Here is a 15536-nt window from a genome sequence, read left to right as displayed (position 1 = left end):
TGACTGTCCTAAAAGGTCCCTAGTCGAAAGGGCTGTGTGGACGCGCAGCTGACTAGACTAGCATATGACACGGTCGATGGCTTGGTCTCACTAGCCATGGAGCATTGGATGCTAACCGGATAATATGGACTTGGAAAGGTCTGATCGGATTCGACGTAGTCGGATCCGAGTCGAGATAAGGTCCGAGTCGGACAGACCCAACTATGAGACGCAGCGATATGGCATCTGTGAGTCTCCAGTACAACATACGTTCTATGTCCTAAGACCTGAGCTGGCGCATGTACTCGAGATGGTGACAGACTTGCTTTGGGCTGACCAAACGCTACTCCATAACTGGGTAGTTACAAAGGTAGGTTTCGGGTTTGTCCAGACCCATGCTGCGAGATGTGGTCGAGCAAGATGGGATTTGCCCCTCCGATCAGGAGAGATATACTCTGGGCCCCTCGTGTGATCCGACCAAGATAAGCATGGCCATGCGATTAGGATTATGAGATAATCCGGTTTGTGGTCGGCATCACTGGAACGAGAAAGAGGTCGGGCTAGCACAAGGATGACAATCTCGCCTTGAGCCCAACAACATATATATCGTGAGGCAAAGGGAATAGAAGTGTGATATGTTGTACAGGTTCGCCTAACCAGCTTCATAGTCTGCTTGGTGTTCGGCATGCCTTGCTAGAGGCCGCTACCAACCGTGCAGTTCGGAGGTGATCCGAACTACGACCAAGCCGGCTTGAACCTAAGGGGTCGCGCGCTTAAGGGAAGGAACCTACGAGGTCGGATCCGAGGACACTGGTCGGATGTGATCCGAGCTGTATTCGGATTGTGGCCGAGTAGACTTGTGGGCTTTAGGGTGTGTTCGGTTCATGGAATCAAGTAGAGCGTCACGGGTCGGTCCCGTACCTGGCAGCGATTCCAGCGTTTGGTTTGCGAACGAGAGGGAACGGAATGGTTCCTCGCGAGGGAATATACCCCCGATATGCGGAACCAAGTGATTCCTCCAAATCGGCGGTACCACGCGGAACGGCTCACGCGCGAGGTCTGTCCCTCGTCTCGCCCTGACCCAGCGCTTCCCTCGCCCTCGCCCTTCCCCCAAATCACGCCCCCGAGCTAGCCCCTCCTCCCAATCCTGCCGCTGCCCTTGTTCCCGAGGTTCCCCTGACCGACCCGTACACGACGGTGAGCAACGCCGCTGCGCCGTTGCTCCTTTCCTCTCTTTCCCTTTCTCTCCTCCTTACCTCCCGACCCTTCCTTCCGCGCCGCCTGAAGGCTCTTGCCGCTGCGCTGCCGGCCATGGCTTCTGCCGCCATAGCCTGCCTCTGTCGTCGCATGTCTACTACGCTGGCGTTCGTTCTCCACCGATGGTCACAGCGCACCCCCGCCCGCACGCGCCTGCGGCGCCTCCTCATCCTCCCCATTACGCCCAGCGAGATCCTCGTCTGATTTTTTTACCTCCTGAATTTCCTTGTATTTACATGATATTTTACCTCTGTATATGTGTGTTGTTTGTATTTGATGTAAATATTTGAGTAGTGCGATGAGCAAATCCATTCGGTTCCATCTCATAAACTAAACACCCAAATGTAACCATTCCATTCCTCTGAATTCCTTCTACCAAACGTAAGCACGGAACCGACCCATTCTAGTGGAATGGAACCATTACATTCCATTCCACTTCGTTCCTGAACCAAACACACCCTTAGGGTCCGTGCGAGGCCCAAGTGTTGAGCCCGTGACGGACGCCTATATAAAGTGGAGGTGCGGCACACTCATTTGGTTGATCGCTTCGGCGTTGTCACTAGGGTTTGCATGCGTTGCTAATAGCCACCTCCACTCACCGCCGACTGTGTGATCGGACCTAGCAGTCCGCCGCACGGTGTTCCTCCTGCACGCGCGGATACCATTAGAGGCGGTGCACCTGCGCCGCTCCGGCGAACTTGTACGTGGGAACCGACGACCGGCTGTTCGAGGGAGATCGAACGAGGAGCAGACGAACCACGCAGACGCGCTGCCCCAACTCTTCTTCTGCTGCACGGCACTACGCGTCTAGTGGTAACGATCTGTGATCATCTCCCATAGCATGTTCCTGGATGTTCTGCGCGTAGGAAAATTTAAATTTGCAGTCGACGCACCCTACCGTAGAACCCAACATCTCGCACTCCCACCTAAATTTCTCCTCCACTGTAATCCTAAGATCAACTGCATGTGCCCTTGACATCGCCATCACCAACATCTACGCCCCCTCTACCCATGCCCTCAAACAGGCCTTCCTCGATGAGCTTCTCTCCATGACACAACCAGACGATGCTCCTTGGCTCGTTATTGGCGACTTTAATCTCCTATGCTTCCCCTCAGACAAAAACAACTCCACCTTTCGACGATCAGAAGCTAACGCTTTCAACAACGTTATCGACACCCTAGCCCTCATTGATCTGCCACTCCTCGACCGACAATTTACGTGGTCTAACAACCGATCCTCGCCCACTTTGGAAAGAATCGATCGTGCATTTTTTAATCTCGCTTGGGCTGATGCTTTCCCTAACACCTCTTTGTCCTCTCTAACACGTTTCACCTATGACCATGTTCCGCTGCTCGTACACGTCACCACTACGATTCCACGCTCTAACTTTTCAAATTCGAGCCTGGTTGGTCCAAATTTCGCCCATGCAACGCCATCGTCACAAGGTGCTGCTCACCCTCGCCTTCCCCTTCAACCAACTCGGCTGCTATCCTCGCCGCAGCTCTCAAAAAATCAAGGTCCGAACTCAAATCTTGGGCACGTTTCGCATTCCCACCCCTCTCCGTGAATCCCGCTGCAAAGCAGCCATCTCGGCCCTAGATCATGCTGAAGAACGCAGGCCCCTCTCACAAATCAAACTCCTCACTCGCAAGATCATCATCTCTCTTTTCAAATGCACTATCCAAGAAAAGATGATGTATTGGCGGTGGCGTGCCAAGGTTTCCCGGGCTATCAATGGCGGTGAAAACACGAAATTCTTTCACGTATCAGCCTCACAACGCCTTAGGAAAAACAAGATCTTTACTCTCACTCACAATGGCCATGATTTCTCCTCTCATCACCAAAAGGCCAAGATCCTCCGTGACTTTTTTGTATCCCTCATTGGTACTCCTATCAATACGTCCTGGTCGTTTGACCTTTTTGAGATCTACCCTAACCCTACTCCTGGCCTACATGTTTTGCATGAAAACTTCTCGGAAGCAGAAATAAAAACAACGTTCTTCCAAATGAACCCACAGGCCAGTCCTGGCCTAGATGGTTTTGGGCCTGCTTTCTACCGTACATATTGGCCCACCGTCAAATGCCTCGTTCTCACCTTTTTCTCCCAATTTCATCAAGGCACGGCCGACACGGAACGCGTAAACTGAGCCCACATTGTTCTTCTCCCTAAAAAAGATCTGCCTACCTCTCCTGATGCTTTCCGGCCCATCTCGCTCCAAAATTGCCCAATCAAAGTTGTTGCCAAAGTGCTGACCACTCGTCTCAAGCCCTTCATCCCTTTGCTAGTTCATGGCAATCAGACAGGGTTTATACCAGGGAGGAATATCGCTGAGAATTACATTTTCGCCGCCGACCTTATCAGCTCATGTCACACTAGGAAAAAGCCGGTTTTCAAGCTAGATTTCCGGAAAGCCTTTGACTCTGTTGCCTGGCCTGTACTTGACAAGATCCTCCTCGCCCGGGGCTTCTCCCACATCTTCCGCAGCTGGATCCAGAACATCCTCGTTACAGGCAAAACTGCCATTCTTCTCAATGGTGTCCCAGGCAACTGGATCGACTGCAAAAATGGCCTACGACAGGGCGACCCCATCTCCCCCTACCTCTTTCTCATCGTAGCAGACCTGCTCCAGCAGCTTATCTTCAAAAACACACATGCCTCGCACCACCCCATCTTCTCTCATCTACCCCCCACTGTTCTCCAGTACGCAGACGACACGTTGATTGTTGACGCCGCCTCGCCTGATGCCGCTGCTGCACTCAAAGTAATTCTAACCAACTTCGTCAACGCTACTGGGTTAACCATCAACTTCTCTAAAACCACGCTTGCAACCCTACACACAGATGACACCGTTGCTAACGACACCGCCCTTGCCATGGGCTGCTCACGCGCCCCCTTCCCCCAAACCTACCTTGGCCTCCCTCTCTCCCCTACTAAGCCTCCATCCAATGCCTTCGATCCCCTCCTAGAATGCTCCCGCAAGATGCTGGCTGGCTGGCGTGCTAAGCTGCTTGACAAAGGCGATCGCCTCATTCTTATCTCCGCAGTCCTAGACTCCCTCCTCACCTACTTCATGCCAGTCTTTCGTATCCCCAAAAAGGTTTTAAAAACCCTAGACTCCATTCGTAAAGCTTTCTTCTGGGCGGGTGAGGATTGAGTTTCAGGAGCCCAATGCCTTATTGCATGAAAAAACGTATGCATTCCGAAAAAATATGGTGGTTTAGGTCTCAAAAACTTGCATCTTCAGAATAACTGCCTGCTCATGAAATTTGCAGCCAAGGCCCTCACTTCCTCCTCCGCCCCGTGGCTGGAATGGTTGGATCTTCAACACCCAGATGCACTAGTCTCACCCCCACCCCAAAGCTCCTTTCTCTGTCGTACCATTGCGCAGCAAATGCCCACTCTACAGTCCATCTCCTTCATCCTAACAAACAGTGGGGCGCACACTTATTTCTGGCGCGACACTTGGCTCACCCCAACACCTCTAGCTCACACTTTCCCTAACCTATTCTCACACTCCACCCTTCAGCTGGTTAAGGTGGCTAATGTGCTGCGATACGGTTTAGGAGCTAACCTCTGTAACCGTCTCTCCCTTCTGGCAGAGCAAGAGCTTGTTGCGTTGTTGGCTGTTTTGCAGGATTTCGTCCCCTCGGCTGATGAAGACCAAAGGTTTCTACTTCGGGGTCTTGCCTTCTCCACCAAGCATGCGTACGGCACACTCATGGCACGACCGGATAGCGATACCCTTGCTCCCCTCATTTGGCGCTCCAAGGTTCCACGCAAGATAGTTTTTTTTGCTTGGCTCCTCTTCAAGGATCGTCTCAACACCAGGGCCAACCTTGCCCACAAGCAGATCGTCTCCACGAACATATGTCCTCGTTGTGCTATGCTACCTGAGGACTCCATACATCTCTTCCTCACCTGCCCCCTTGCCAACCGAGTCTGGCAACGGGTGGGTCATCCTACCACAGGTGGAGGGCATCATCGACCTTTGGGACACCCCGTTACCTCACCACCTGCCACACAAGGCTTGGCCATTTATTCTCATGTCTCTCCTCTGGAAGATATGGGCTGCGCGCAATGACATGTTGTTTAGAAACATTGATCAACGTTCTGTAATAACCCTCAGAGCTCTTATCTCTAACCTAGACCTTTGGTCACATCGTCTCATGGTAACATGTGACAAGGAGGACGTCTCCTCGTGGGGTTCCTACCTCTCTGCACGCTGCGCCGCGCCTTTGTAATTCTGTGCTTGCTGCCTCGGCAGCTTTTGAGTAATATTCAGGTGGGGAGCTCCCCCCCCCCCCCCCCCCTCACCCGGTGATTCTAAAAAAAAAACATCCTCAGGCCTTGCTTGATACCCCCTCTGTAAAGAAATATAAGAGCATATATTTCTTTAGTAGTGTACATTTTTTAGGGATTTGTAGGGATTATCCCGGTCAAACTCAAATCCCCTCCTATCCATAAAAGACCGTTTGGTTCTAGTGCAATCCTAGAATTCCCCAAACTCTAATGTATTTTTCTCGATACTCAATACACTGGGGATAAATGAGGATTTGATGGGATTGGGTGGAGGGTAGGGGTTTCACCCAATCCCTGTGTGTATTATCCCTAATAATCCCCTCAAAAACTCTAGTGCCAAACAAGGCCTCAGCATTTCGGCAGAATCCATCATTAAATTAATCTGTTGGGAATCAAGTCAAGGGCCGCCCTCTTATTCCGAAAGAATTACTGTAACAAACATGCATTCAGCAGACCAGCCAGTTCCACATGACACGACACAGCGCGCATGCTCATTCTACTCCACTACGCTATGAGTGAAAGTAGTATCATGCGCGTATGAGCAAGTCAGATCATGAACTGGTGCAGAATTTGATCATATATTTAGTTACAGAAACATGCCCCCAAAAAATTGTAATAGTGCTATCTTTTGCTATTGCCAGCGTACGTCCAAGACAAAGCAGGTTTCGTGTTGATTTCCGGTCCCACTTGGGCGAGGTTCCCAGTCGTGACATGGAAAGCCGGCAATCTTCATTCAAAACGATGTATAAATATAAACCTAAAAGAACCACAGTGCCACTATGATTGATCTCCTAGTTAAAATAGATGTCCACCTCCGGCGAGCTGCAAAATTCCTCAGCCGCCGTCCTGAAAAACAAACGGCAGGAAAGGTTGAACAGCCTGAGCAACAAAGCATCGCTCTAATGATACACAAATTTCCAGGCCAAGAGCTGAAGTATGCAAGCGAATGCACTTTTATTTCTCTTTTAAGAGCAGAATGGTTATTATGTTTGTCTACAGACAATTTGGGTATGTTTAATTGTGGCCAACATGTACCCTACCAATTTTTCAGTCATGCCCAAAAAATTGGTCTTTGTTTGAAACTTTGGATGGATGCCAAACTTTCCACATGCCAATGCTCCTTTTGCCTCTAGTGCATTTGTTCTTGCCAGCATAAGCCAACCCATGGGCAAACAAAACCTTGACCAAACTGTTGCCAGCCAAAATTTTGATATGTCAAACTTGAGCTCAAAGACTCAACCAAACGCACCCTCCACCATTTCGTTTGTGGAATATGCAACTACTCCTAGGTAATACTGAATGAAACATCACTCGTTAGAAAATACGTGGCATGCAAATGAGGACATTAGAAGAAAAAAACGCTAGTGGGATGTTAATACTCGTTGATGAAGCTGAACCACCGTCTTCTTCCAAGTATTCACATTCGAGAAACAAAATAGGCATTCCTAACTCTGCACCATACTACTGATCCATGAAGACATCAAAGCCCAATTTCCTACTTGAAATGTCTAATATCATTGGATCCCCATCCAGTGTATTCAAATGTTCCTTACTGTATCTGCCTATCAAGCTGAGTAGAAAGCGAACAGCGTGAGAATGCTAAATCGGCACAACTTATACTTACAGTTGGATGCTCTCCAATGGTTTAGCAGGACCACATTCTGATTGAAACACCACAAGCTTCCAAACTTAAGAATCTATGGAGCTAGTTGAAATAAAAAGGGCAGCCCGGTGCACGTAGCTCCCGCTTGCGCAGGGTCCGAGGAAGGGTCCGACCACTTTGGGTCTATAGTACGCAGCCTTTCCCTACATTTCCACAAAATGATGGGCCTAAAAATTGGCTTCATAGTCGACATCACACTTGGACGGCATTGGCAAATTAACACTGCAAACTTATGATGCAACTTATGGGCACACGAAGATCACGCGTTTGGCAGCACATGCAATCTAATTAAAGTAGAACTCCCTATGATCCCAAATGTAAGTTTTTTGGATTCTGACATGTCTACAAGTCCAAGGTGACACTTAGACTATTAGTTTCTACAAAAATATGCTGCCTGGTATAGAAATAATTGTACATATATAAACGATGGAAGGCTAAACCTAAAAATGATCCACTAGCACAGATTCTAAAAGAATTTAATTTGGATCAGACAGAGTTTCCCGAGTATTGGAGAGAGACACACATGCACACACAACCTAGGTGCAAGAAGAAGAGACGGAAATCAATCACGGCATGAAAATATTCAAGGCCACGACAGGCAGGCGATGGCCAAAATGGAATGCACAGAGAAGAGAAGCTAGTGATTTCAGTTTTGGGGTTTGAAGAAACACAAAAATGAGGAAGGTGAGGCCATGATGGGATGCTCAAGGGCAAGGAATTAAAGAGAGGCTTATTGAAGATGAAGAAAAGGGCAAGGAAATTTTTGGTATGCAGCACAATTAGCAGCTTCTAGCAAATAAATCAAATTAAATAGGAGATCAAGTGAGAACAAGGTAGGACACATTTGGATGCAAACATTATGGCCAAACAATCACCAGGTTACAGGAAACAAACTACATGGACGGTCGGTTTCTTTGACAAGAGTTTGTGGTTTGAAAATGAGGTCCTCTTTAAAGGAAACGGACTGTTGTTTGCTAATTACACTTTGCTTCATTTAATGGAAAATGCTTGATGTGGCATACTATATACGGCTGTGAATTTTCACGCCAGATGATGTAATGCTACAGATTGAGGTAGCCAATTAGAGGAAAACTTAATTTACGGAATTATTATTCAAATCTATAATGATCCATACATACTGGGTTACTAACTGGTTGAACGGAAAATAGCGAATGGTTATGATAGGTGAAAAAACTTACATGTGCATGTGAGTGAGCGCAAAATCATATATGCTTCAAACGTTCTTATGAATATTATATAAGCCCATCAAAATCACACATCAGTTCCACGTTATGAAATTAACCTGTTTTTTCTTGGCATAAACTGTATAACAAATGAAGTGTAAGATCCCCACTTCAAGTTCAAATGAATTAATGGATATTTGGGAACTTCTTATATACCTTGTTACTTGTAGCCGACTTCCTTCATCAAGTGTCGATAGCTTCGCCCACGAATTACACGTTGCCATGAGAATGATATTGATTCTTGAAGGGTCAACTCTAGTCTCTGCTGAACAAGCCTTCGCATAACCACAAAAAAAGTGCCATAAGAAACAAAACATTTACAGTACCACATAAGTACAAGAACGCACCATCTAGCAAGACAACGCTGAATCCCACGTGTGATTGGTCGCACAAAGGATGGATCTCTCTGTTGATAAAGTAAGCCAACCTACCAAATATCAACCATATAAGCATCCTACCATCAGGCCAATACTCCATCAGAGTTTGCAATGTAGGTAGTTTTAGACATTGGGATGGCTTCCAAGGTGGCACTTTGACCATCTAAAATTGTTGATCCAAATGTATGCATTATAAAGATATAGTTGTATTTGATGATAGATCTGGTAATATCAATTTAGCTTTGTAGATGTTGCTGATGCTTTCTATTCCGATGGCCAAACCTAAAAATGTTCAACTGTCACAGATTCTACTATTGAGTATTTGATGTAAAATGATCGAATACCTCCATCATGGCGACTGCTGCAGGATCATCCAATATTTCCAGGCTATCATCTGCTAGGTAATTCAACTACAAAACACACAAATAAGAACTCTAAAACTCCAGAAATCCACAAAATACATGATGTAAAATGAGAACTTCGCCTAGAGCTTTTGAACTTGAAGGTATATTATCTTATCATTTCAATCTATCTTTGTCACTTCCCCTATTATGTGACATCCATATTTTTGTTACTGTAGAAATGCAATTGCCTGGGTAGTAGAAGGAAAGTAATAGTTACCCCAAATTCTGTGTTTACATAAGACTGGACAAAATCCATCAGTTGAATCTTTGCCCACTTATAGCACATGTCAGGATTGTCAGCCCGAGGTGGATGTCTCCAAGGTGCGCCAAAAGACAATCTGTTCTCTGGTACTTTACCCTCGCGTACATCAGAAGCAAACTTCTGCACCATACTTAATGCTGTTTGCATTGCGGGATTCACAACAGATACCTGGTGAGCAGAAATGGAACAAAGGTCATGCTCGGTTACCTCTTATATTGGCTGCTTTCTCCTAGTTTCGATATTTAATGCAAAAGTACACACATTCGATAAAAGAGCAGATCCACGAACTAGAAATAACTAAAGCTTTCCAGGATGAGGAGAATGACATCTCATACAGCATAGGTGTCTCAGCTGTGATTAAAACATTTACTTACTTGCAAGTGTGCCAGGTATGTGTCAATAATTTCCTCAATGTTTGTGTCATGCAAAACCCTGCAATCAAATGGATATTAAACAACAATAGCAGTAACATGAAGTATGAACGCATGGCAGTGCCAAACAGACTGAGGTTGATGCTCTTAATATACTATGTTTGGAATCCTTAAAATATGATGAAACTCTGCCACTCAATAGACTTAACTGCAAACTATTAACCTGCTGAAGATTACTACCTCCAGGAGGAAATAGATGATGTTTGCAATCACACTTTTTTAATTTTGACTGATGATATATAAAGAAAATATTCAGATTTGACATGCAAAATTAGTACTATTAGATTCGTCATTTTATAGTATTAGAGTTTATCAGTTTCTTACTAAGATATTTGTGTGGGATGAGAAGTAACAGTCAAAGTTGGATGTTAGAGATTGCCCATGTCTGAAACGACATGAATTTAAGAACAGCGGGAGTGTTATTTTTGAAAATAATAAGGCTCGAGGACTAAAGACTTCAAACACTTCCGTTGTAAGCGACAGTTTATAGAATTAATTGATAAAAGCAGTGATGCTACTTACTCTGGGCCATTCGCCTTTTGCTTTAGCATATATATCTCACATAATTGTCGTGGGTTTGGTCCAAGAAGCTCATCAACGACTTTCCACTATAACTTCAATAAACATCAGAAGGAAATTATGCACGCAGTTTGCACAAGGGAGAAAAGAAACGGAATTAGCAAGTATAAAATCTTACTACCTCCTGTTCACTGAAGAACTCAGAAACCATATGCAGCTTAGCTTCTTGTGGTGTCCAACCAAACGTCTGTGGTATAAAGTAATCATGACTTTAGGCAAATGAGGAAAAAAGCATAACTGTCCAAAAGTAAACTAAGCATACCTCACGAGAAATGAAGATGTTAGGAAAACCAAAATCGACGAATGCTTGGGAAGAATAATATCTGCACAGATTTCAAAAGGAATATTAATTTTACCAATTTTACATGGAGAGTGTTCTTAGCATTTGAATCAACAGATAAATTGTGCATTCGTATTGTGGATAGTACAACAAGCCAACAAAGTAGGTCAGAACATTATGCTAAGGCAATACAAATTTCTCAATCTTGTTGCAACTTGCAAGTCTTTGAGCATTCATTTAGTCTCTATGCATTCTGTTCATTCCAAGTAATGCAACATTCATCAAACATAGCATGCAGAAAGAAACATACGGGCAGACACTTACCCATCTGAGGTGGACATAATGACCGGTAAGCACTGTTCATTAGCACCAAGTGCTATCACCCTCCAAATGAAGCTGTCATGGTACACTGCTGCGGGTACCATTGTATCGTCCTCGCATGTCGCCTTCCTCAGGGCATCAACGTTGTTCAGCACCAACTTTGGCTGCAAATCAACAATGTCGTCACTGGCACACTGCCTCATATTGTCCTCATGACCCCTCGCACCAACTGAAATCCCACAAAATTCTACCTGGAAAAAATCCTCCTCGGCTGCGCCTGACAACACATCTAGCAGGAGGCATGGCCAGTCTGTGGCTGAATTGGCCAGTGGACGGGAGAACCGGCCTGTCCTATTCATCTCCCGCACCGCCTCCTTCCTCCACCCCTCCTGCATCCCGAGAACTTCCTTGGCCACACGCAGCGCCGCCATGGCCTCCTGCATGTACGCCCTCTCCTCCATGGAGCAGTTCGTTGCCTCCCCCTCGCCAATGCGGAAGGTGGGGTCGTCACCACGGGCCGAGGAGGTTGCAGCTAGGACAGCCCTTGCCCAGAGCACCGGAACCGAGTTAGTGCCCTGGCCGCGGCGGGAGGCAGGGCCCGCGAGGCGAGAGAGCATGGTGTGGAGGCCGTGGGACCGCGAGAGCGCGGCGAGCACGTCGTTGGAACCGACGGCACCTCGGAGTACTGCGGCGCGGGTGAGTTCCTCCAGCGCGGACTCGAGCCGGAGGCGGAGGGAGGGCAGGGAGGGGGGCGTGTCTGAGAGGAGAGACCAGGGCGCATGAGCGGGGGAACTGGGAGAGGGGTGGAGGAAGTCGACGACGGCGGCGTAGTGCGGGGGCTCGGACCACTGAGGGAGGAGGCGGTTGAGGAGGAGCGTGGACTTGCCGACGCCGCGGGGCCCGTGGAGGAGCAGCGGCTGCGGCACGCGCGGGTGGAGGGCGTGGTTGTGGAGGACAGTCTCCATGACCGGCCGCGGGATCACGCGCCACGGGCGGCCGCCTGCCCTGGCGGCGGCGGCAGCCATGGCAAGCGGCGGCGCGCGGAGGTGGTTGCAGGGTTCTGTGGGGTTTCCGGGGAGACGGGTGTGGTGGTAGTGGTGAACACGAATGGAGCGAGGAAGAAAGTCAGATGGGATCGCGAAGTTCCGGGCCGAGCCAGGCCGGGCAGGAATAATACCAGGCCTGGTTATTTTCTTGTGTGGGCGCCCTAGAAAATAGGACCGCACTAGGGGAGAGACGGCAAACGTTTTTACGGGCAATTTATTCACATGACATTTTTTTTTGGAATATCATGACATTTTTTCTTAAAAAAAGCATTTTTTCTAAAACTGTCATTTTTTTCACCAGTAAGCACTTCTCCCTAACCCATTCCTACCAACATGGTTCTTAAGAAAGAGGAGTGTTGTTCCTTAAAAAAAAGTTGGGTTGGGGTTTGCAGGAGATTCAACAAGCGCAACAGTCGACAAAGTACTGTGTACCTTGTTTTCCCCTGGTCCCGGCGACTTAGGGTTCCCTATCCTCTCCCGGAGTTTCTTCGGTGAGAGTCCAATTTTTGGATCATTTGTGTCTCTCGTTCTGGATTCCTAATAGACGGTGGCTGCTCGCACTGATTTAGGGGGGAGCTAGTCCGCCTTCCCGGTCTTGGTAGTGGGTTAATCTATGTATTTCGGTAGTGATCTTTAGGTTTTGGTTCTATGGCTATGAGGGGGGCTATTTTAAGCTCGTTGGGCAAGGTGTCCGACGGTCGTGGGGGCGTGTGGGGAGAACATCGATAATATCATGCAACACCTAGGTCGGGAAGAAAGTGAATTTGATGCTGAAAGTGCGACTAATCCCCAGGTGATTTTGATAATTAATAACAACATATATGTCATTGAACTAATGCCTAATCAAAGTTAAATTTCAGGAAGTTCAATGTTGGCATGGCTAGGATATGTGGATGTGAACCCCTCAAAATGCTAAGGAAGCACATTGGCAAAAGCTCAAATACTAAGTGATCAAATATCACATTGGGTCCATAGGAAAGCCAATACTATTAAAAGAGGATGAGGTTTTGATCATGACTCAATTGCTCAAAGTGCTTGAAGATATTGCTCCAAAAACCCTCAATCACTTTCCCATATTCTAATCTCTCAAAACCCTAAAGTCAAACTCGGTCCCACCGAAACACTCTCATCCGGATCCACCGAGTTACTCAAGACAGAGCCATAAGCCAAACCCTAGAAATTCGGTACAACCGAGATGGCATTTGGTTCCACCGAAGTGCGGTGACCAAGTTTCTGTACCCTGTCGAACTCATTTCAGAATTACCGAGATGAACCGATTGGAACTACCAAGACAAGGTTCTACTTAGGTCATCACTAATCGGTCTCACCGAGTGGAATTGTTCGGTCTCACCGAAAAGCCTAACGTTCGAATCTTTTACACTGTCAGGTCTCACCGAGAATTCTTTTGGATGTCACTGAGTTGTGCATAAAGTTTGTAACGGTTGGATTTTTCTTGATGGCTATTTATATCCCTCCACCTCCACTCACTCGTAGAGAGAGCCACTAGAATGAAACTGCACTTCCACCATTCATTTTCTGAGAGAGAACCATCTACACTTGTGTTGAGATCAAGGCATTCCAATCCAACCATTTGAACCTTGAATTCTAGTCCCCCCGAGTTGCTTTCCACTCCAATCCTTCTCCTACCCAAGCCAAATATGTGAGAGAGTGGTTGAGTGTTAAGGAGACTATCTTTTGAAGCACAAGAGCAAGGGGTTCATCATCAACAACAACATCTATTACCTTTTGGAGAGTGGTGTCTCCTAGATTGGTTAGGTGTCACTTGGGAGCCTCCAAGATCATGTGGAGTTGAACCAAGGAGTTTGTAATGGAAAGGAGATTGCCTACTTTGTGAAGATCTACCCGAGTGAGGCTAGTCCTTCATGGAGGTAAGCCATGGTGGAATAGTCAAGGTTGCTTCTTCGTGGACCCTTCGTGGGTGGAGTCGTTCGTGGACTTGTGTAGTCGTTACCCTCCATGGGTTGAGTTCGTGGACTTGTGTAGTCGTTACCCTCCATGGGTTGAAGTCTCCATCAACATGGATGTATGATAGCACCACCTATCGGAACCACGCCAAAAATCAGCATGTCTTCATTGTGTTTGATTTCTCCGATCCTTCCTTTACATTCATATGCAAAGTCTTTCCGCTGCTCAACTCTTAGACTTGCATGTGTAGGGTGGTACTTGTCTTGGTAAAATTGCTAAAACCTGCCTACAACTAAAATTGGGAAAAGGATAAGTTTTATTCGGTCAAGTAGTCTAATCACACCCCCCCCCCCCCGCCCCCTCTAGACATACTTTCGATCCTAGAAGTGGTATTAGAGGTTTGCTCTCTGTAACACCCATGATGTCATGCTACAGTATACCCATGCTAATGGTGCCATGTCATCACAATTAATTTGCTAAACTTCATTTTGGTCCCAACCCAGTTCAAATTCAAAATTTATAATAAAGTCAAAAATAAGATTTCTTCAAACAGAAAAACTAAAATGTTCACATTATTCTAAAAATTCCCCTGATTATTGTCATGTTGAAAACAACATTGGTTGACTCACCTAGTAATCCCTAGAAAATTGTAAAGAGGTCCAACAACAAATAAATTAGCCTTTTCAAAATAAACAATTATTTATTTAACTCCAATTGGCTCCAAACTTTTTGTGCCACCTCAGCATATTGCAATATAATTATGTGACAAGTTCTACCTTTATCAAAAATCGTTTGATACCTCAACTAAATAGGAAACAACAACTATGCATATAAATTGGAAATGGAAAAAAAAGGAAAAGACACTATGCACTTGGCCCAGGTTGCAACAGTGCATTGGGACCAACCCAATCCTCTGTACATGACAGAGGGCATGGCAGACATCCACCGGCGGCCATGTGCACGTGCCGGCCATCCTATGGCTCCCCAACGCGGATAAGTTCCTCACCTAGCTGCCTCTCTCTCTTGATGCAAACCCTAGGTCCCTAGAGCAACCATCCCCCCTCGTTCTCGTTCTGGAAGGAGAACCGAAGCCACTGTCGTCACGCATGTCGTCGATACCATGGCCACCAGGCTCCTCGGCGCGTGAGGAGGTACCCAGGAGCCTCCTCGCGGTCGTCTCCTTCGTCTCTCCCGAAGAACCCAAGCCGAGACACCCCGTAGCCTCGCCATCGTCCTCATATTCGCCCACGATTGCCGACGTCCGTCGCCGATTACCGCTACTCCAGTCCGTCCCCGCCGCAACCAAGCTGTCCATGAGCTCCGCGGTGAGCTCCTCTATCGTTACCCCCCATTTTCCCCTTCGATTTGTCGCCGAGCCGCCGCCCCCGTGCTCGTCTTGGCCGTGCCCGTGTGCGCCGCACCTGCTGCTGCCCTATACTGCTCACTGTTGTTGCGCCCACCAATGG

The 15536-nt window shown here is 47.1% G+C and overlaps 1 protein-coding gene across 4 annotated transcripts; it reads right to left on the bottom strand.

Moving 5' to 3' along the window:
- Positions 1–6088: 6088 nt before the first annotated feature.
- Positions 6089–12247, bottom strand: LOC109754702 (uncharacterized). Of its 4 annotated transcripts, XR_002230781.4 has the most exons (12): positions 11350–12242; positions 11102–11262; positions 10760–10820; positions 10619–10684; positions 10441–10526; positions 9862–9919; positions 9443–9655; positions 9166–9231; positions 8792–8871; positions 8601–8719; positions 8400–8523; positions 6089–6383 (listed from the first exon to the last, which is right to left on the bottom strand). XR_002230781.4 is itself a non-coding variant. In XM_020313611.4 (11 exons), the coding sequence occupies exons 1-10, from the start codon at positions 12121–12123 to the stop codon at positions 8605–8607; spliced, it is 1680 nt and encodes a 559-aa protein (XP_020169200.1). In that variant the 5' UTR covers positions 12124–12242; the 3' UTR covers positions 6089–6383; positions 8601–8604. The 4 variants fall into 4 exon arrangements, 1 of the variants encoding a protein (XP_020169200.1); XR_002230779.3 differs by having other exon boundaries at positions 8601–8871; positions 11350–12247; XM_020313611.4 differs by lacking the exon at positions 8400–8523.
- Between the last annotated feature and the right edge of the window lie 3289 nt (positions 12248–15536).

This window comes from Aegilops tauschii, chromosome 5, assembly GCF_002575655.3.
Source record: "Aegilops tauschii subsp. strangulata cultivar AL8/78 chromosome 5, Aet v6.0, whole genome shotgun sequence".
Classification (NCBI taxonomy): Eukaryota; Viridiplantae; Streptophyta; class Magnoliopsida; order Poales; family Poaceae; genus Aegilops; species Aegilops tauschii.
The sequence above is the reverse complement of the archived record's forward strand: the minus strand, read 5'-3'. Positions and strand labels throughout refer to the sequence as shown.